The 23,148-nt window shown below is 38.7% G+C and overlaps 1 protein-coding gene across 4 annotated transcripts in view; it reads right to left on the bottom strand.

Moving 5' to 3' along the window:
- Positions 1–1,880: 1,880 nt before the first annotated feature.
- Positions 1,881–23,148, bottom strand: part of NLN (neurolysin) — a 122,628-nt gene continuing 101,360 nt past the window's right edge. Inside the window, exons 14-17 of one of the 4 annotated variants that reach the window (XR_006202964.1) lie at positions 21,705–21,769; positions 18,471–18,560; positions 13,064–13,101; positions 1,881–1,913 (exon numbers count right to left, since the gene is read on the bottom strand). Coding sequence is in view for 1 of the 4 variants with exons in the window: in XM_042940378.1 (XP_042796312.1) it covers positions 21,741–21,769 (29 nt within the window). In the remaining 3 variants the exon portion in view is untranslated. Of the gene's footprint in view, positions 1,914–8,940; positions 8,980–13,063; positions 13,102–18,470; positions 18,561–21,604; positions 21,770–23,148 lie in introns of those variants that run through there. The other 3 variants (XR_006202963.1, XM_042940378.1, XR_006202962.1) reach the window with 3 other exon arrangements.

Genomic DNA, 23,148 nt, shown 5'->3' with positions numbered 1-23,148 from the left:
CTGTAGTCAATATTCCTACTCTTGGAATTAAAACAAGACCCTTGGAATCTTTCATAATCAGAGATAGCCAGGGCCCTTCAACCATCCAAACCAACAAAGGCCTTGAGGACTATAACACAGTTATTTTTTGGGTGGGTGAAACCCACATAATTACGCAAAAGGGTGTTTTGTTAGTTAATAAAACTGGGAAGTCTAGAAGTAGAACTAAGGTGAGCATGGCTGCATCCAGGGGCTTAGATAATGTCAGGGTTCTCTCTCTCTGAGCACTCAGGTGATCAGATCTCAGTAGATCAGTTGGTCCTGTTTGGATCGTGTACCCTTTCCTGGATCATTAATAGTGATCAGAGGAGAAAGATATTTGAAGTGGCAGGGCATGGTCAGGGCTGGGGCCATATACTCATTCATGTAAAGAGGGAAGTGGGATCAACCTCATTCAAACCAAGGGAAGGAGATTCTCCACAACGTGCATTCTTCACCCCATGGAGTGGCAAAGAATGCTGGCAACCACGTTGAAATTTATCTGAGCGCTGTGCTCCTGGAACACAAGCCCCCCAAACACACACCAACTCACCCTCTGTGTTCCAAGAAACAGCTTCCTGCAAAGAACCACCCTTCTCCATGTGACTTAGATAAGACTCATGACCACCTGTCTACCTATGACAAGACCAGACACAGACTCTACAAATTTCCATTCTTTGTCTCATAAATCATTAGCTGAACTGTTTATCTCACTGACCAAGGTAGAAAAATGCCTGCTAACTTGCCTTGAGTAGACTTTAGTCGAGTTTCTCTCCCTTCTCCTGAATTTGGCTCCTGAACTTAGCCTATCTTTGACCTACCTGACCTCTGAGATGTTTAAAGTCTTATGGCCTATGATTAGAGCACCCCTACTGTGACAGCCCCCATCCCTTCACTGCAGTAATCCTTCTGAATAAAGTCTCTCCTTACCTCATTCTAGATTTGTTTTTTCTTGACTTTGGACAGACAAAACAATACATGTGTACCACAAACACTTCGTTATCCAATCTGCTGGGTCTTAAGGGAGTGAACACTAATTACTATCCCTTCCCATCCTTAGTTTTGGACCAATGGAGAAGTACAAAGAGAAGCCAGAATCAGGTAGGTAAGAGTTCAAAATGTCAGCCTCATCAATGGATAAATGGATAAAGAAAATGTGGTACATTGGAATACTGTGTGGCCTGAAAAAGGAAGAAAATCTGACATATGCTACCACACAAATGAACCTTGGAGATACGCTAAGTGAAATAAGGTAGTCACAAAAAGATAAATACTGTACAATTCCACTTAATCTCAGTTACCTAAGTTACCTAGTAGTAAAATTCATAGAAAAAGAAGTAGAACAGTGATTGTCAGGAGCTGGGACAAGGGGGAAATGAACTTGTTGATTAATGGATAGAGAGTGTCAGTCTGAAAGACAAAAAAGAGTTCTGGAGATTCCTTGCATAACAATGGGAATATAATTAACAGTACTGAATTGTATACTGAGAAAGGGTCAAGATGGCAAATTTTGTTCCGTGCTTTTCGCCATAAGAAAAAATAATTTTTACCAAAGTCAGCCTCATGACTAATACAGCTGACTGGAGAATGGGATGTAGATCTGTGGTCAAATGAGCTTCCTAATACTTTGCTGAATTAAAATAAATTCCTTCAAACTTCAGTCCTTCTTGCAGGACAGGACCTACTATGATACGGTTATTTCAAGGTAAGTCTTTAAGGACAGGCAACTCTGAAAGAAAGAAGGGCTGCGCGGCGCATTAGTAGTTCTTTCTCTCCATCTTACCAAAGGTGCTTTTTCCCAAAGCGAGAGTAAGTAGGAGAGGCCCAAGTCCTCCAAGTTGTCCCTCCTGGGGAATAGACAGATTTCAGAGGATAAGCATTTACTCCTAACCAGTCTGTTAAAAGAAAAACACATTAGAATATAGACTGGGAAGGATTCTTTTTTCTCAAAACAATTTTAGTATTGGTATGCCCTTTTAAAAATATAATTTTGCTAACTTTGGAAGTATTACATTTATAATAATTTGATACACTTAATTTATTAAGTGGCAGAAAGGGGAGAAAATAACAAGGATTATTATGTACAGTTCACTTTTTATAATTACCTTTTTTTGACTTTTTGTCATGTAAGTGTCATTAATACTATCCGTGAAGCTGAACACTTTCAAAATGCTTTTCAATGATATTAATGCAAAAACGAGAGTATAATTTTGTATTATAAAGAATCCATCTAACTTATATGCTTTCATTTGAAAAAGAAAGACATCCCTTTGGGCACAAAAACTTAAAGTTTAGATATAAAAGTCAATTAGATATATTTGGCTCCACATGTAAAAAAAAATGTGCAATTCAATTTACTGTAGGGTTGGGACATCTCTGTCTTGCCAACATCTCTATGGAGAAGGTAGGGCAGATTTAATTTTTCTAGGTTATCAGAGAAGAAAACAAGAATATTATGTTAAATTATATGCTTAGTATTATATATCCAGGGATTGAAATAGCTAAATTTAAAACTCCTTTCTTGGGGCACCTAGGTGGCTCAGTCGGTTGAGCATCTGACTTCTGCTCAGGCCATGATCTCACAGTGCGTGAATTTAAGTCCTGCATCGGGCTCTCTGCTGACACTTCAGAGCCTGGATCCTGCTTTGGATTCTGTGTCTCCCTCTCTCTCTGCCCCTCCCTTGCCCATGCTCTGTCTCTCTTTTTTTTTTTTTTTTTAATTTTTTTTTTTTAACATTTATTTATTTTTGAGACAGAGAGAGACAGAGCATGAACAGGGGAGGGGCAGAGAGAGAGGGAGACACAGAATCTGAAACAGGCTCTAGGCTCTGAGTGGTCAGCACAGAGCCCGACGCGGGGCTAGAACTCACAGACTGCGAGATCATGACCTGAGCCGAAGTCGGACGCTTAACCGACCGAGCCACCCAGGCGCCCCAAGTCTCTCTCTGTTTCTTTCTCTCTCTCTCTCTCTGAAAAAATAAGTAAACATTTAAAAAAATTTAAAAAAAATTTTTTTAATGTTTTTATTTATTTTGACACAGAGGGAGACAGAGCATGAGCAGGGGAGGGGCAGAGAGAGAGGGAGACACAGAATCTGAGGCAGGTTCCAAGCTCTGAGCTGTCAGCACAGAGCCCGATGCAGGGCTCGAACTCAGACTGTGAGATCATGACCTGAACCGAAGTCAGATGCTCAATTGACTGAGCCACACAGGCTCCCCTAAAAAAATTGTTTTAAATAAATAAAACTCCATTCTTTTCTTTCTGTGTTTTCCAAAGAGAGTATGTTTAAATGTATATCTCTCTCTTTAATTTTATGGTGAAAGGATTACCTTTACAAGTTATGTGCAATCAGATTTTAAAGAAAAAAACCCTTACTTATAGTAAATGTAAATTATACCTCAATTAAAAAATTTATAAAACAGTAGCCCCAGCTTGGTTCAGTTGGTAGAGCATGTGACTCTTGATCTGGGGGTTGTTAAGTCTAAGCACCATGTTGGGTGTAGAGATTTTTTTAAGTTTATTTATTTATTTTTTAGAAAGAGAGAGAGAGAATGAGAAAGCATGAGTGGGGGAGGCACAGAGAGAGGGGGAGAGAGAGAATCCCAAGCAGGCTCCACGCTGTCAGTGCACAGCCTGACATGGGGCTCAATCTCACAAACTGTGAGATCATGACCTGAGCCCAAATCAAGAGTCGTTCTTAACAGACTGAACTACCCAGGTGCCCCAGGTGTAGAAATTTCTTAAAAAATACAATCTTTTAAAAAAGTTTATAAAACATAAAACAAAGCTGGGGAAACATTTCTCTGCAGAAACTTTGGACAAATAAATAAGTACATTGAGAATAAACTGTGATATGACACTCTGAATAAATAGTACAGACTAAAACACTTTGCATCTTTTAAAAAAAGATAGATACTGTTATGTCAAAAAAACGTATATCCTCTATCAACCGAAAGCACATTTGGTTTGAATAATTTCTACGTCCTCAGAGACATTCTCTCTCTAAGGAATCAATCCATTTAGGAAATTACTTCCTAGAACTTGTACTAAAAAATGAAGAAGGCTTATCTATCACACTTGCTTTGAGGGGAAAATGGTGCACTTTAGATAAAACATTATAGTGACCAAAATACTTCCCATCTGTCAACTTTATATTCCTCTCATTTAGTTTCACATCAGGCACTTTGGCAGGATTCATGGGAGGAAAGCAGACAAGAACCTATTTTTACCATTGTTGAAAGCATGCCAATTTGGCAAGGGTGTGGGACAATGGGCACTCTCATACGCAGTAAGAGTATAAATTGGTTCTGCCTTTCTGGAAAGTAATTTGGCAATATAAAAGATATCAAAATTTTAAATACTCATATCTTTTGGCCCAGAAATTCAACTTCTGGGAATTTATCCCAGTGAATGAATTGAACAAATATGTAAAGATATACACAAAGGGCCTTCATGAAGCACTGTTTACAATAAGGATGTTAGAAACTACCTCCATCTTTTATTGTTAGTGGATTGATTGAATACATTATGGTATATCTGTTCAGTGAAGTACTTTATGGTACATAAGAACAATCATATATACTTGTGTTTACTGCTAAGGAAAGGTTATAGGATATTATGTGTAGTCTGGATGAAAAATTTTTTACAGGCATAGGAAAAAGCCTAGAAGGATATTCAGCCAAACAATGTTGTTATCTCTGGGTTCTGTAGTTCAAATGATTTTATTTTTTATTCCTTTTATGTTTTTTGAAATTATATCATGAGCCTGTATCATTTCTTTAGTCCTAAAATACATGTGTTCTGGCTTGAAAAAAAGTTAAAACGTGCCAACTTAAGCAATTGTTTCAGGAGAAAGTATTTGCAAATCATGTATCTGCTCAGGGATTAATACCCAGAATATACAAAGAACCCCTACAACTCAACAACAAAAACACAAACCACTCAATTAAAAAATGGGCAAATGGGGCACCTGGGTGTCTCAGTCGGTTAAGCGTCTGATTTCATTTCAGCTCAGGTCATGATCTTGTGTTTGTGAGTTCAAGCCCTGCGTCAGGCTCTGTGCTGACAGCTCAGAGCCTGGAGCCTGCTTCAGATTCTGTTTCCTCGTCTCTCTGCCCCTCCCATGCTCATGCTCTGTCTCTCTGTTTCTCAATAATAAATATTTTAAAAAATAGGCAAAGGACTTGAGTAGACATTTCTCCAAAGATGATATATAAATGGACAATAAGCACACAAAAAATGCTCAAAATCACTAATTATTGGGGACATGCAAATCAAACCCACAATGAGATATCACTTCACACCGATTAGAATAACTAATACGAAAATAAAAACAGAAAATAGCAAGTGTGTTTGGCAAGCACATGGAAAACTGGAACACTTCTACTTTGCTGGTGGGAATGTTGCTGTGGAAAACAATACAGTGGTTTCTTAAAAAATTAAATATAGAATTTCCATATAACTTAGCAATTCTGTTTCCAGATAGATACCAAAAGAACTGAAAGCCAGGACTTCAACAGATATTTGCACACCAATGTTCATGGTAGTATTAGTCACAATAGCCAAAAGGTAGAAATAACCCAAATGTTTGTAGACAAAATGATGGGATAATCAAAATGTGATACATACATACGTGTGCGCGCGCACACCCACCCACCCACCCACCCACACACACACACACACACACCATGGGATGTAATTCAACCTTGTAAAGGAAGGAAATTCTGATGCATGCTACAATGTGGACGAACCTTGAAGACACTATACTACATAATATAAGCCAGACAAAAAAGGGCAAATACCATATGCTTCCCCTTATGCGAGCTATATAGAGTGGTTAAAGTCATAGAAAGTAAAGTGTTGGTTGCCAGGGGCTGGGGAGGGTGGAAATGGGAGTTGTTGTTTAATGGGTATAGTGGTGATGGTTGAACTGTGAATGTACTTAATGTCACTGAACTGTACACTTAAAAAATGGTTAAAATGGTAAAGTTTATATTCCATATTATTTCACCACAATAAGAACATTTCTTTTCCCACCTAACACTATCTACTTCTACCATGACTGAGAAAGAACTAACTTGTCAGAAAAATATCTACAGACTCTAGAAAGCAGATAACCCTTCTTCATCTCAATTCATTTCCCTTAGCCAGGCTTGGCCTACATTGGAAGGTATAAGTGACATTAATCCAAATTAAGAGGGATTGAGTTAAACCTCTTCATTTCCTTAAATCCAATTAGGTTTATTTATATGTGACCCTTATTTCTCCAGCTTATACCAGATACCTGAAAGAAAAAGAGAGCTCGTGGGTTGTAACAGGCAGATGTTTATTCCAGACATCTTTTTTTTACCCAGCTCTTTCAGCCCACCTGAAATAGTCTGGCTTATAAGTGATTACAGCTCTTCAGGTTCTCAGAAACAGTCTGGCTCTTACCAGTGTTTAATCTTCATCATTAAAGATGGGACTGGGCTAGTAGGAGCCACTACTGCTGTGACCCCAGTCTGTGCCACTTTTCTTAGGCATTTTCAACACCCTCAGCTCCTGGCCTCAAAAGGAGCATGTACCCCTCTCTTCAATCTGATGGTAAGTTTCTGTCCTTTTCAGAGACCATCTCTCCAGAGGTGGGAGCAGCTTTCAACCCTGCTGATGGAAGAACTTAACTCTGGTGGGGGGCTCTCTGTTCCCAAGTCCCCTGTGCTGTGCCTCTCAATGGTGCCACTACGGTGGGCAGACAGTGCTTGGGTTAAGACTGGGTGAGGGTGGAGTGCCGGATCACTACCCACCAGGGTTGGTGCAGGCAGGGCAGGGGGAGCTGGAGCCCCTGCTCAGTCAGACCTGGGCAGGTCAGCATCTTTCTGGTCCTCCTTACAAGCACCTGTGACAGTATCCAGATGAGCAATCTACCCTATAGCATTTCCCATTCTGTGGCAACTTCCCTTCCACCACCAAGAGAAAAATAAAACAGAAACAAACGCTGGACATCCTCCTCCGTTTTACTATCCAAAACCCTATTCTTACTTAGTAAACATCACCTTCTCCTCTAGAAAAAGAAGAGTGTTCTTTCTACTGTTATAGGCAGGGGGCCCACACTGCACCAGCCATATCTTTACTGATCAACTCACTGCCCACTGTCTGTGGAACCCAGGAAAACCTATGCAAACAGGTCTTCTGACTGTGTGCCCTGTACCCCATCCTTCCTTAGGCAAATGGGCATATCAAATGTTACTTTGATTCTCAAGGCCAAAGCATACAGGCTCACGGGACTTTAGAGCTGAAAAAGACTTTGGAAAGGGGTGCCTAGGTAGCTCAGTCCACTCAGGTCATGATCTCATGGCTTGTGAGTTCGAGCCCCGTGTCAGGCTCTGTGCTGACAGCTCAGAGCCTGGAGCCTGCTTCAGATTCCTTGTTTCCCATTCTCTCTCTCTCTCTCTCTCTCTCTCTCTGCCCCTCGCTTGCACTCTCTCTCCTTCTCTCAAACATAAATAATAAACATTAAAAAAAAAAAGACTGAAAAACAGCCAGTCTAGGTGCTTTAGTTTTTGATGAATTTCAAGGACGTTAAGTGATCTGGCCAAGGGGACAGCTATTAGATATAGAAATCTCTACCATTAAGTCTAGGGATAATTAAGATATCTCACTTTTGTTGTTTTTTTTAAATCACTGCTTTAAGTATTATGAGGGGAGAAGTGAGAAGAGAAAAACAATCTTAAATTAGTCATTCTTGGTAGTTGTTCACAACTTGGATGTAAGGTTTTTGCGGTAAAGGAAGTTGAAATTCATGACTAAAATGAGTAATTTTTAAAAAGTCAATATTTGCTTAATATTCTCCCATCCTCATGGACATTTAAGAGTTTGCAGAATTCGGCATATACCGAATCAGCTGTGTGGACAGAGTGGTTAAGAACTATAAATGATACAACAAAAGAGCTAGTTGAAAAATAATTTCTGAAAATACAGTCACAAAATTAGGCATGTATACACACACATACATACCCACAGAGTATGTTTTTAATCTGAGCTTTGGAAAATTGGGTCCAATTTGCTTTTGGAAAAGGCCCTATTCTTTGTGACTGAGCCACTCCTAATTCATTGGAATGGTCTTTCTAACCATCTTTTACAGCTTGTATCAAGATTTAACAAGCTTGAGGTTCTGCTGGTGGCCACATGAAGTTGGTGAGATGGAGAAAGCTTAAGATCTATCAAGGTTGGACAGCAAGATGGACCTGGCTACTAAGGTTGACTCCAGAAACCTAGGTAGTTGGGACAGACAGAACTACTGATGCAGTTTCCAAAGGACACAATCATTCAAATTCCAGAAGTAGTGACCAATGGACTTTCAATAAAGCAGGCTGGGCACAGTTACAGGAAATTCAGGAGGTACTTACCACTCATGACTCAGTCTAAAGGGGAAGTAGGGGCAAGGGTTAGAAGGATAGGGAAGGGCTTAAGTCTGGAATAATTTGAGTATAGAGATCAATACAAAGCTGACCTTACCATAGGCAGGGAGAGGGAGGAGACGGTAACATAACCATATTCATTCAGAGCTCATCCCTGTAAACACCCTAACTCCAGTTAAGAACATGAATACCTGGGGGCTAATTAGCCACAGGCACTATCATTCAGTTGGAAGAACTCACATTTTCAGGACTCCTGTATGCTTTTCATATATATCACACACACACACACACACACACACACACACACACACACACGCACACACACAGACAGAGACAGAGATTTATTGCAAGGAAGTGGCTTATGTGATTGTGGGGGCTAGGTGAGCAAGTCCAGAATCTGCAGGAGAGGCCATCAGGAAAGGCAGGCTGGAAACTCTCAGGAAGGAGTTGACATTTGACTTCACAGACAGCATTTCTTCTTCCTTGGGAAAAACCTCAATTCTGTTCTTAGGCTTTCCACTGATTGGTTCAGTCTCTCCAAGATTATGGAAGATAATCTCCTTTCCTTAAAGTCAAATAGTTGTAGATGTTCATCACATCTACAAAATATCTTTACAGCAACACCCAGATTAGTGTCTGATTGGACAACTACATATTGTATATAGCCCAGTCAAGCTGACAAATAAAAGTGACCATTACATCAGTGTGGTATCAGTGAGTATCTCACGTATCTGTAGATGGGGAATCTGAGCCCTTGAGAGGTAATAACTTTATCCTAGAAAATAGGCTATGGGTTTTTTTGCATTATACCATCCTTCCCAGAGGGATACAAATGTATTCCACTCACCTATCTGATTAACATTCCTAAGATCTAAAAATGTGGGAGAGATAAAACCAAAAACATATTGCCTGTCTTGAAGATTTGCAAATCTGAAAACAGGTGAGACTGAGCCTTCTGGTGAAGGACTCAGTGGGGTCAGTCGTGGAAACTATGTAGGGCAGAGGTTAGGGGAGGTTGTATAACCTCATAAAAAGAGGAAGGACTTTGGAATCAGACACGCCTGGGTTTGAATTATAGCTTTACTACTTTGCAAATGCTGACTTGAAGCAAAGTGCTACTTAAAAAAAAATCCATTTCTTGAGGTATCATTTGCATATGATATAATTTAAGTGTATATGTCAAAGACTTTTAATAAATTTATACACATGTGTAATCATACACATGATCAAGATATAGAAGAAGTTCCCTGTACCCCTGCTCAGTCATTTGCCCCTCCTCACTAGTCCAAGGCAACCAATGACCTGCTTTTCTGTCACTATGTATGAATTCATTCATTTTAAACTAATATTTATTGAGAACTTACTATGTGTCAAGCATAGTCCGGGGCACTGGGATATGGTAGTAAATAAAACAGACAAAAATAGCAACGATGATGTAGACAGAAAAAGAAAGCAAACAAAAATATATTAGGGAAATATGTGTAGATCATGTGGTAATTTCCACAGATGAAAATACAGAAAGTAATTGGGGCACATGCTGCTCTTTTCAGGAAGGTAGCCCGGGGTCACATCCCTAGGAAGTTGAGTCATGAGCAAAGAGCTGATCGAAGTAAGGGCATGAGCAATGTGGATATCAGGACAAGAATGGTCTAGGTAGAAAGAACAACAAGCGCAATGGCCCACTGGTGAGTGTTGCTGGAATGTTTGAGAAACTGCAAAGAATCCAGTATGGTTGGAGGGGAAGGGACAGAGACAGAAAGCAGCAAAAGGTAAGAGAAGTAAAGAGGTCCAGGTAGGATCGGGCCCATAGCCCACTGTGAAAACTTTGACTTTTTATCTTAGTGTAATTGGGAGCCATTGCAGGGTTTTGAGCAGAGGATTTGACATATTTAAAGGATCACTCTGGCTGTTGTGTTGGAAACGGACTGTAGAGGCCAAGGGCAGAATTAGTGTCATGTGTCTGGTACATAGTAGATGTTCAATAAGTTTTAGCTATTTGGAGGTTATTGATTTCTTAGCGCAAATGAGGCTGTGACCTCTTTTTGTGTGTTTCTTGTTTCTGTAGAGTGCAAATACAAATCCATTCATTTACTCAACAAATACTTGTGAAGCATGACTATCTGGAGTGCTGGGGAATAAATGTTGAGTTAAAAAAAGATAAGATTGCAAATTCATAGAAAGAGAAAGTAGAATGATACTGGGATGGGGGAGGGGAAAATAGAAAGTTGTGCTTAATGTGCACAGAGTTTCACTTTCACAAAATGAAAAAGGTCTGGAAATCGTTTGCACAACGTGAATATACTTTACTGAGCTGTACCCTTGAAACTGGTCAAGATGGTAAATTTTATGTTATGTGTTTTTTACCACAATTAAAATTAAGTTTTTTTTCAAAGTTTATTTATTTGAGAGAGGGAGGGAGAGGATAAGCAGAGGAGGGGCAGAGAGAGAGGGGAGAGAAAATCCCAAACAGTCTTCATGCTGTCAGGGCAGAGCCTGACATGGGACTCCATAGCATGAACCACGAGATCATGACCTAAGCTGAAATCAACAGTCAGATGCTCAACGAAATGAATCACTCAGGAGCCCCTAAAAATTAAAAAAAAACAAAAGATTTAGGGACACCTGAGAGACTTAGTCGGTTGACAGTCCAACTTCAGCTCAGGTCCTGATCTTGTGGTTTGTGAGTTTGAGCCCCGCACCCGCCTGTCTGCTGTCAGCACAGAGCCTGCTTCAGAAACTCTGTCTGCCCCCCTCCACCCCTCCCCTGGGCTCTCTCTCTCTCCCTCTCAAAAATAAACATTAAAAAATATATATAAAGAAATGTTAGGAAGGAATAAGTAGTTATGATGAAAACAATAATGGTGATGTACTGTGTCTGAAGGGCTACTTTAAATGAAAAAAATTAAGACCAGTAAACAAAAGAAAGCATGACCGTATTTATGTAAAGATGTATTTAGGTGTCTGTTGCCTGACTAGACAAACAATATTCTAAACAGTATGAAGTCTTACATCTTTATCCCCTAGGATGTGGAATCAACTATATAGTGAAAAAAAGAGCCATTTCTTTTTGTCCTACTAAAAATAGATGTGTGCTGTGTACATATGTGTGTATAACTTAGGTATGGATATATGCACATACACACATCATATATGCTTGTGTGCATGTATGTGTATGCATATGTACATGCCACATTAAACAGAGAAGTGTCTGGTTGCTTATCCAGCTTATTTACCATCCAGGTAACAAGATGACTTTCATTTCATTTGTATTCTTTTCTGTATTGTTTTAATTTTTAAAGTAATAGCATGTCACATTTTCCCTAAAACAATAAAGCTATTTTAAAAATGAAAGCCACAACAACTCTACAGGACAGTTCTGGTATACGAGTTGGTAAATGTGAAGTGCTTAGAACATGTCTAGAACATAGTAAGTGTTAGTAAGTATTGGCTGTTATTATTCTGCTTGTTACTGTGTCACCTGTTAGGCCCTGCTCTAAGTATTTTACATGTATTTTCTACCTTAACCCTTATAGATACTATAAATGTTGAGATACAGACAGGTTATGACAAAGATGACACAATTTTTAAGTAATGAGCCCGTATTTTACAGACAAAGATCTTTTAACTCCTTTAACATAAATGGCTATTTATTTATTATTATTATTTTAATGTTTATTTTTGAGACAGAGAGAGAGCATGAGTGGGTGGGGGGAGGCGGGGGCAGAGAGAAAGGGAGACAGAGAATCAAATCAAGCTCCAGGCTCTGAGCTGTCGGCACAGAGCCAATGTGGGGCTCAAACCCACAAACCATGAGATCATGACCTGAGCTGAAGTCGGACGCTTACCCGACTGAGCCACCCAGGTGCCCCATAAATGGCTATTTAAAATGCCTCGAACTTGTACTCAAGTAAAACTCATTGCTGAGGATATTCTCAACTGACAGTATAAATATATAACTGCTTTATGTGATTCAAAAGAATGACATATAAATTTTCATGTTTCTGAAGTATCACTCAAATGAGTCAAATAACTACATTCTAAGACATACATAATTTACATAGTGAACTAAAATATGTATCTCAAACTTCATAGTAAAATTACTAATAATAGTACCAGTTTGTCCTTGAATAGCAATTTATAGTTTGCAAAGCACAATCACATACATTGGCTCATCTTGAGCTCCAAAACCACTCATTGGAGTGGTAGGGCAGGCCAGATGTTAATACCATCACTTACAGCTGAGGAAGCTGAATCATATATGTATGCTTCACTTAGAATGCCTTTGGCCACAAGGAACAAAAACCCAATTCCAAATGGTTTAAACAACACAGAGCTATACTGGCTCACTTTCTTGGATGTCCAGATGGACTTCAGACTTGACACAATCTAGCTGCACTGACTATTTCTTTATAATTCTCTTGATTCTGTCCCATAAGGGCTGGCTTCATCTTGAGCCTCATGCAGGTCTAGGTCCCAATGCTACACATGATGATGCCAGAGGAGAACAATGTTTTTTTCTGTAACTTTGTCTTGAAAACTAGGAAACCATCCTCCGAAGTCCTTAGCAAATTTTCCCTCACTTATCATGGGCCCAAAGGAATTCATATGCCCACCCCTGAGTCAATTATTGGCAAAGGCCATGGACTTACCCTTAGATGAATCAAGATACTTGATGAAAATGTGGGCTCTGTTGGGAAGGAAGAAAAGTGGCAATGGTAATGAGCACTGGTTGAGTACTACAGTCGGGGAAGGAGCAGTCAGGAATCAAAGCCACCTCTCTTAGGTTAAGTGCTGGGGCCAGGAGTACCAATGAGATCATGAGAGCAAGACTCAGGCCCTCTAACTTTCATATTTTTCATATAACAACCTCAACTTGATCTTCATTGGATTAGAATGCTCATTTTTGGCTTTGGTGGTGACACCCAAGGGGCATCTTTAAAATATTTGAATGGGGGAATTATCAACGCCTGGATTTTGCAAGATTGAAGTTGGATGGACTGGTAAAAACTTGGTTTTGAAAGCCACCTTTTGATAAACCCCTCAGAAGCATTATACTTGTTTTTTTAACTAAAAGTTTTTCAAGGAATAAAAAAGAAAGCTTTAAAAAGATTTGTACTGGATTTTTGAAGAAAAAACGATTGCACTTATAGTTGAAAGTATCTCTCCCAGATCCCATTCTTTTTCCCTCACCAGAGGAAATCCTATTCTGGATTTGGTGTCCATTTTCATGTGGATATTTTTGTGCTTTTACTACTGTGTATAGATCCAAGATAAATAGTATTGTTTTAAAAATACACACACACACACACACACACACACACACACACACACACACACACACTTTATAAAAATACTAACCTCAACATATCTTTCTGCAGTGGGATTTTGCGCTTGATATTTTTTTTAAGTGATACCTATAATGATAGATGTAGCTTTAGTTCACTCATTCTAACTGAAATATAGCCTGTTATTCAAATCTGCCCCAATGTATCATCTACTCTTCTGTTGGTGGATATTTTCATGGTTTCAACTGTTTCATGATTCCAAACAAAGCTCTTGTGAGCATTCTAGTAGATATCTCATGCTATTCAGAAGAGCTTGTCTGGTACGTATCCTGGAATTTTTGGACATGTTCATCTTCAGCCTTAATACATCTTGTCATATGGCCCCCAATCCGATGGCTGTGAGGTGGAATTACACTGTTGGCTTCAGAAGTATAGTAACTTCTTTTTTCCGTTGTTTCCTATGCATTTGAAACTCTCTAGTTTCTTAATTTTATCCTATTTTCTTCATTGAAAATTTGTTTTCATTCCTCCATCATGGAAAATTGTAGCGCCTATTATGAGTCTTTTCATTTTGATATGTCTTATTTCAGTTAGCCTGTTTTTTCCTTTGGAAATATATTTTATTATTTATTGGACACCATGAAATGACAATGAAAGAAATAAACACACACATCCAGATACTTGACATTTTCTCTCCAAACTGTTGAGATCAAATCATTTTTCTTGATAATTTCTGGCTCACTTGACTATACAATGTGATCAGAATTTGTGTATTTTCTATGGAGAATGGAATAAATATATCCCTCTTTCTTCTCACTGGAGAAATCCTCAAATCACAAGATTTAAGAATAGCACTGATAACCAATTAGTTTAATTAGTATTTGGCAGCTCTGTTTAGCAGAATCTTTGGACGTGCACCTGGCTTATAGAGATGGTGCTACTGAATGATGCCACTTTAGCATCCGAAAGCATTGCTCTATTTTTACACAGTGTCTACCTAAGAGATTCAGCTGCACTTGGATATGCTTACAGCAAGCTCCCTGAAGACTTTCCCTGGGTTTGGGGGAAGAAGTAACGTCAGTAAGTCAAAATTTACACCCTATTGTCCTAGGAAATGCAAAGCCAACCTAATAAACAAACATGAGATCATATTTCTATTTTGGTTGAGGGTAGGGGGAACACTTAATCCTGAGCAGCATGAGAGAGAGACAAGAGGAAATGAAACACACACTGATTGAGATTGTGCTGTCTTCTCTTGCAGTTTGCAAAACTCAGATGGGAAAGGAATAAGCATTTACTTCTCTCAGTTTCCATGCTTACCTTTTAAGTGTCTCAGCATCAAAGAAACACCTGCCCTGAAACTGTATTTTCTTTACCCAAAGAATCTGGTGTAAGTGAGAATGTTGTATGAGAGGGTGGAGGGGCAGGGTGAACTGTGTGGGCACAGAGAAGGATTCAAGATAAAAATCAAGATAAAAAGGATAATTTCCAAGACTTGAGAAACATGCTTCTGATGGGGGGAGAGTTGGTTACATTGGCTATAGGTTCCTAGAGAGTTAACCCACACCATTTATCCTTATTGATTAGGCTGTTTAGAAATGTTAGAGATGGTTGTCAAGTTTGCCAAACAGCTCCTTTTATTGCTTCCTCTAGAGTCTCAAGATGACATCTAGATTCTTCTGGCATGCACAGTAAAGGTCAACTCAGGTAATGTTCCATTAAAACAAGACTACAAAAATTGCCATAAATAAGAGGTAATATGGAAGGTTTTAGGAGGTTTTTTTTGTAATTTATTTTTAAGTAATGTCTGTACCCAGCATAGGGCTCGAACTCACAACACTGAGATCAAGAGATCAAGCAGGCAACTGAGCTAGCCAGGCACCCCTAGGAATTTTCTTCTAACTTCATACCTTTTTATTTTAAATTTTTAAAACATGTTTATTTATTTTTTAGAGGGGAGGAGGGGCAGAGAAAGAGAGGAAGACAGAGAATCCGAAGCAGGCTCCAGACTCTGAGCTGTCAGCACAGAGCCCAACACAGGGCTCAAACTCACAGACCTGAGATCATGACATGAGCCGAAGTCAAACACCTAAATCACTGAGCCATCCAGGTGCCCCCATACCTTTTTATTATTAAAGGTTGGTAAGACCTGAAATTTGTTGGAAGTAATTAGATATTTTCTTATATTACTTTTGAAAAGCAAAGATTCCCCTACTTATCTTGAATTAAAATAATAATTTGTTAATCAAGTATATCTTGAAGCCACTTTCTTCTCTGAAATATTAGTGTCCCCCTCTCTTTTGAGTCCTGAAATTGTTCACAGCCAGCACTTCCTGCTGTCAGGTTCTTGTCTCTGCATTCTGACACTGATGTTCCAGCAGTTACCTTCTGACAGGCACCTTCAACCAGCCTCCTACCAACCTCTGTCACTATTGTCTCCAGTACCAGAAACCTCTGTGTTCCTAAGTGGCACTTCTGCCTCACCCTCTCCTGGCTATGAGAACCCTTCCAGCTACTGGATCAGTGACCTTAACCTGAGAGCGCCAGTGTGTTCAGGGGGAGAGAAGTGTATCCTGAGCACATGATCCATTTTCTGATGTGATGATTTCATTTCTATTATCCCAAAGGAATGCAACAGGCGTACTGACATTTTGTCTACTGGCACCACAGACAAAAGTGTGTTGCTGTACTAACATGCCCAGCTAAATTTGGATACGGTCCTGAGAATTTTATTAGGTAAACGGAGGAACTAATCGGGTCTCTGTAGATGTTAACACAACTCTACACTACCTTTATAAAAGAAGTTGGCTTTAACTAGCAGAAAGTTAAATTAGGATTCAAAACATTAAATAGTGCTTAGTGGATGTTCCACCTTAACCTTGAACTTCAGTAGATAGAGGTCAACCAGGTAGCAGTCTGGCTTTGTGGAACAAGTATTTAATCTTACTTGAAATTTGGATGATAAGTTAGGAAAGAAGCCAAATCTTCGAGGGCTCTTAGGCATTCTGCAGACATTTTTAAAAGGCATTTACTTCTAAGGGTGGTTGAATATAATTTGCCCCTCTTCTAGTCCTTCCAAATCTCTTCTTTAGCATGTAGCCATGACAATATTGACTGTTCTTAAAATGGGATATTGTGAGAAAAGCCCTCCAAGCCTGCATGGCCTCACTAGCTGTTTTCTGCCTCAGACCTCTGTTGTGCTCCTAATGGGATTTGGAGATATTTGCTTAGAATCTTCCATTCATCTAATTAGTCTTTTGGGAGAAAGACAGATGAAAGACAGGGAAGGCAGGAGAGAAAGCAATGCTTCATAGGCCTGGTTAGACCACAGGATGTAGCTTATCTACCAAAGAATGAGTGACATGAAACTCATTACACAGAAGGATTGAGCTCTGTGAATTTGGAGGTTCTGTCTTCATTTACAGAAGTCACCATTCAACTACTCCTATTTCCCTATCCTTAACTACGGTGGAATTTAAAAAGGAAATGCAAAGTTGGGGCTTCAGAAAAATTTCCCTCATCAGGGGCCCCCCAAACAAAGAAACCTACTGGGGTATAAAAGGGATTGATAGATGAAGTCTGAGAAATTTCTCTCTTGCCACCTGATCCCAGTTGGAAATTCACTGGCTAACTGTGCTGCTGACTGAACAAAACAGAGGATAATAGCCTCTGGCTGAAGATTTTATAATTGAAGCTGAGGCAGAGTGGGCCATGTGCGTGTTCAGAACAGTGATTGCATTGTGGATGACAACACAAGTCCCACTTGTCAGTCACACAAATGTTTAAGACTGTAGAAAGGCATCTGATTTGGGACAGGGATGACAAAATGGATCTTTTGGTTTTCCCCACTTAGCCCTGAACACAAAAGACTGATGACTGCTTTGTTCTGGAATAAAGTCTTACATTCCTTATAGGACCTATCCAATCATTAATAGAGAAAGAAAATTCCTGTCTGGAATTACTCCTACCACTTTCTGAAAGAAGCCAACTTTTAGTCTCATCACCCAGTGGGGGAAAGCAGTATGAACCAGATTTTTTTTTTGTTTTTTTTACCAATCATCACTTTTCCTTATTCATTTTTAGTGACTGCCTCAATGTTAAACAACTGTACTAAACAGTATTAAGACACATGGCTCTAATTTGATAATACCTGGCAATACTTAAAATGCCTCTTCCCGTTGAACCAGGAAATACACTTCTAGGAATTTGTTTACTAGATAAACTGACAGATGTGTAAAACTATATATTTGGAAAGATAATCTTGGCAGCATTGTTTGTAATGTCCAAAGAGTGAAAATGACCTAAAAGCTCACTGACAACAAATTGATTAAATAAATTATAGTACATTTACACAGGGAAATGGGATAGAAGCTTAAAGTCCAGTTCCAGTCCTCATGAAACTTGGAACTTGGAAGTTTTTTAGTCTTTCATTGATCCGCTTAATTGCTATCCTTAGTAAGGGAAGTTGTAAATAATGGGCAGTAAAGGAATGAAGAGTTGGGTGCTTTTTCCTCAGCTCTTATTAGTAGCAATGGAAAACTAACACTGATGGGAGAAGGAAGTAAGGAATCTTAATGAATTCTGGACCATCTCTAAATAGCTTGATGGGTCATCTTAACAGCCTATTTTCAGATTTATAGGATGTACCAGTGCCTCTTGGGTGTATCATACTTATCAGGTTAAAAGGAGTCCCGTGTGAGTCCTCTAAGGGCTAGGGGTTTATAACCATTTGATCACAATGCATAGATAGGGTTAAAGGGAATATTTTCACCTCTTTCTTGTTAAGTCCTTTAATCACAGGGCCTGAGAACCTGGATATAAGACAGATGGAAGGGCACCATTTAGTCCCACTGCTGACAGGCTGAAAAAAGAGAAAATCAACCATTTTGTTAGAAATGTCTGTGGTGGCAGGTGGCATGGTAATCATAAAATTTGGTGACACAAAAGTCAAATTGTACAATGGAGTCAACCATTGTCAGGAAACAAACAAGAAGGCTTTTTAAACATACCTTTCTTCTATAATTTATCTCCACTTATTTCCTTTTCTCACTATATTTAAGCAATATGAGCTCAGGAGTTTTTGTCATTTTTTGTATCCGCAGTGCCTAACACAGTGCCTGATACATAATGGGCATTTTACAGTCTTCAAAATGAATTAAAAAACAACAGTTTGAAAGCAAATTGTTTAAGATTGTTCTTAAATTTTTCTGATTAATGCTAAGGATACTTTTCCCAGAAAAAATACACATATCCATGTACGTAAAAACTTAAATATATTTTCTGGACAACCATGGACGTCTACTTTCACTCTTCTTTTCATAGATTTTCTAGGGAACCAGAGATTGTAGATTAAGAAATTCCTAGGTTTAGAGTACATAATCACAGAGAAAAGTGGAGGAATCTTCAGAAATATTTTCCATTCTCCAATTTTTCTTTTACAAAATGCATGTTTCTTTCATCTAATTCATAGAGAAACTCTTTCAGTCCCTAAAGATAAGGGCCTCTTCATGTAGAAAGTGTAAAAAAAATTTTACCTATGTAGATTCATATCATCTACATAGATAAATCCATCCTTATAGCAGAAGGTAATTTCAAAGAAGATATGTTTATTTAACATACACTTAGGGACTATTCACCATGAGTCAAAGGACTGTAGAGGACAGGGGCTATGGGGCTATAAACAATGACTCAGAAATCACAATATGGTGGAGCACATGTATAATAAACTGGGTACTTGAGTTTGATTTTGGCGTCTGGGTATGTTTGATGAAGATAGTGATGGGTGGAACGGGCAGAGAACAACTATAAATTCTGTAAAGGAAGAAAATGCAACTGCAAGAATCCCTAGCTTTATTATGGTAATACACAACTAACCTCTCATCCTGTTACCAGATTACCCATAAGGAGTCTGATAATGACCTCTGGATAAGCACTGACTAATTACGGAAGAGGAATAAGGCAATATAAACTATAAATGCTTAAATCAGATATCTGCCATATGGGCAGTTGCAATCATCTACATACCATTTGTAAGATCCAGTGTGTAAACGTTTCTTTCACCCGAGTGATGTTTTTCTGATGAACATTATACATTTGTTGCATCTTAAACTTTGGGGAGACGTCAAAGCTGATCTGGTATGAATGTCTACTCAAAGGAGGAACGCCTGCTGTAACACTCCTGGTAGCCACAAGCTTTGCTTTGATCTTCATTAACAGCAGCAGAATATATTTCAGTCAACAATAATTATTATAAACAACTTCCTCATGTTGAATTAAAACCTCTTTGTATTTTCCAACCATTTTTCTAAGCTTTGGTTTCTGGAGATGTAGAATAACCTATCCTCTCTGCCATACCTTAAGTATTTGAATACAGCTTTCATTTGTATTGCTGAATTCATCTTCAGGAAGGCTGAAATTCCCTTTCTTCAATGTATTCCTCTTGAGAAGTCATCACCTGCCTGTCCCTACTCTTTCAAACACTGTAATACTTGGTCAAAACCTGCTTAAAATGTGACACCTAGAACAGAACACGATATTCTAGCTGTGAATGATCTTAGCACATCTGGGTCCAGAGGAATTCTTTTGATCTGGACACAACCTTCCATCAACACACTCTTATAGGCTTTCATTCTTACCTTCTGTACCCCTCCCAGGTGTGCTGTACTGTGTGGGCTTATATTGGAATTTGGTCAAATAAAACTGTCATGTCTTTTTTTTTTTTTATTATTAAAAAAAATTTTTTTTAATGTTTATTTTTGAGAGAGACAGAGACAGAATGTGAGTGGGTTAGGGGCAGAGAGAGGGAGACATAGAATCCGAAACAGGTTCCAGGCTCTGAGCTGTCAGCACAGAGCCCGATGCAGGGCTCGAACCCACGAGCTGTGAGATCATGACCTGAGCTGAAGTTGCATGCTCAACCAACTGAGCCACCTAGGTGCCCCAAATTGTCATGTCTTTTTTTTTTCTGAGTACCATCAAGTCAGGTTTCCCCTCTGTTTACCTTGGCAATGGAATGTGTCTAATTTTGTCTTAAATTTGCCTCGGCATGGAAATAATTTTATTTTATTTTATTTTATTTTATTTTATTTTATTTTATTTTATTTTATTTTATTTTATTTTTTTTTGTTTTTTAATGTTTTTATTTACTTTTGAGATAGAGAGAGACAGCATGAGCAGGGGAGGGATATAGAGAGAGGGTGACACAGAATCCAAAGCAGGCTCCAGACTCAGCTCAGAGCCTGACGCGGGGCTTGAACTCACAGAGTGTGAGATCATGACCTGAGCTGAAGGTGGACGCTTAACCGACTGAGCCACCCAGGCACCCCAACATGGAAATAATTTTAAATCTTAATGATAATATTTTCAACGACTGCAGTTCTGTTATCTGTAAATTTGATAATACCTTCTATGGAATTTCTTGTGTCTTCATCCAAAGGATTGGAAATTTTCTTTGGTTTAGTGTGAATCATTATTCAGCTCTCTTAGGTTGTTTCAATAGCTAGGAATCCACCTCACTAACAATTATCTATCTGAGCCACAAAGATTTCAATAGAGATGCCAGGTTTCTTGCCAGATTCAGCGAATATGGTACCTTAAAACCAGTCTAAGCCATACAGTGTCTCCAACAACAGATGCTAGGGACATTCTGTCATCACAGTAAAATTTTAGGTGAGCCTCCAAGCTCTATGAAGTAAGCAGCCAGAATGGATGCCAGGTCATGTGAGCAGAAACAAGAGAGCCTGTGTCATATTCACCATTTACCTTTTCTTGTACATACACAGTGGTCCAGATGCACGGGATCTATATTTTATTAGGAAAGACTACAAGGTAAATTCAACCAAATAAAAGCTCAAGAATCACTCACTGGAGAGGGATGTATGAGGGGTTCTGTTCACTGGCCCAGTTTTTCAAGATTTTTTTCAGACAAAATCTCCATGTATAGCATTATTGTGGGTGTGTTAGAAAAGGCTACACTGATCTAGTATTCAGATTTTATAACCTTTACCTTTTGCCCTGATACAGTTGGGACTAGATGAATCACTTAGGTGGCTCTGTTTCCGGTGCAAGTTTCTGAAAAAGACAATTGAAAAAGTAAATGTTGCACATTGACTGGTTTTCAAAGAAAATGAAAGCATGTCTTTTTTTTTTTTTCCCCTTTTATTCCCACCAAACTCTTGTAAGAGAAGGCATATTCAATTTTGAAGGGCTATCCAATTTCAGATGGGAGATCTGTAACTACAATAATGTTGCATTGAGAGAAGAAGGAAGCCTTGGTCACTGCATCTATTTAGATGATATATGGTTTCTCTTTTTACACTTTTAGGGGCTCAGTTAACCACCTCTAAACCTAATTTGGGGGATCAGTGTTTTAATCCAATTCCCTCAGAGCATGGAAAATTCTTCCTGTGCATGAACGCAAAGGAAAAAATGAATAATGGTCATAAACAAACCAGCTGATCCACCAAACAGACAGGATTGTTATACACATTAATTCATATACAAAGGCTAAAGGCAAAATGGGAAATAAATCATTTCCTATTACTTAAGGAAAGTACAAGCATAAAATCATATCATTTAAAAATTAAAAAAAATATTTTCTCTATTTTGGCCTCGTATACAATGCAGTTTGTCAAGTCTATAGAGCTACAGATATCCACCTTTCATCATATTAATTTTAGAAAAGCAAGATTTTCACATAAATAGCTCAGGTAGTAACTCTTCAAGATCACTTTTAGTTATTCATTTAGGTAACATGTAGCATTTGCACTAAAGGGAAAAAAAAATCTGTATTAGGTGGCAAAACATCATGGCTTTTCTTTCTCTTGTCTGTAGTAACCCAAAACAGACCTAAATATCTTGGGTCAATAATCAAGACAGACCTTATCATATGTTGCTCAGCTCACAAACCTGAAGTGTAGCTTGGCTAATTACAATTTTTATAGTTATCCACCATTGAGAACCTTACCAACACTCTATACTCTGATATGAAAAAAAAAAAAAAAAAAAAAAAGGGAAGAAAAAAGAAAAGGTAGATAAATGGCCACATTCAAAAAGTCTTTTAAAAATTAGTTCTGGGGCGCCTGGGTGGCTCAGTCTGTTGGGCGTCCGACTTCGGCTCAGGTCATGATCTCACAGTCTGTGAGTTTGAGCCCCACGTGGGGCTCTGTGCTGACAGCTCAGAGCCTGGAGCCTGCTTCAGAGTCTGTGTCTCCCTCTCTCTCTGCTCCTCCCCTGCTCATGCTCTGTCTCTCTCTGTCTCAAAAATAAATAAAAACATTTAAAAAAAGAAAAAAAAAAAAAAGAAAAAAATTAGTTCTTAGTTTTTAATTATTGTAAAGAGTAAGTATTTAAATTTGTTGCCGTGCTTTGGTAGATTTTAAATATCATATATGGACTCTAAATAAAAAGAACATCATAGCACTTTTGTTTTCTTAGGCATTTCAGCTTAA

Source organism: Panthera leo, chromosome A1, assembly GCF_018350215.1.
Source record: "Panthera leo isolate Ple1 chromosome A1, P.leo_Ple1_pat1.1, whole genome shotgun sequence".
Classification (NCBI taxonomy): domain Eukaryota; kingdom Metazoa; phylum Chordata; class Mammalia; order Carnivora; family Felidae; genus Panthera; species Panthera leo.
The sequence above is the reverse complement of the archived record's forward strand: the minus strand, read 5'-3'. Positions and strand labels throughout refer to the sequence as shown.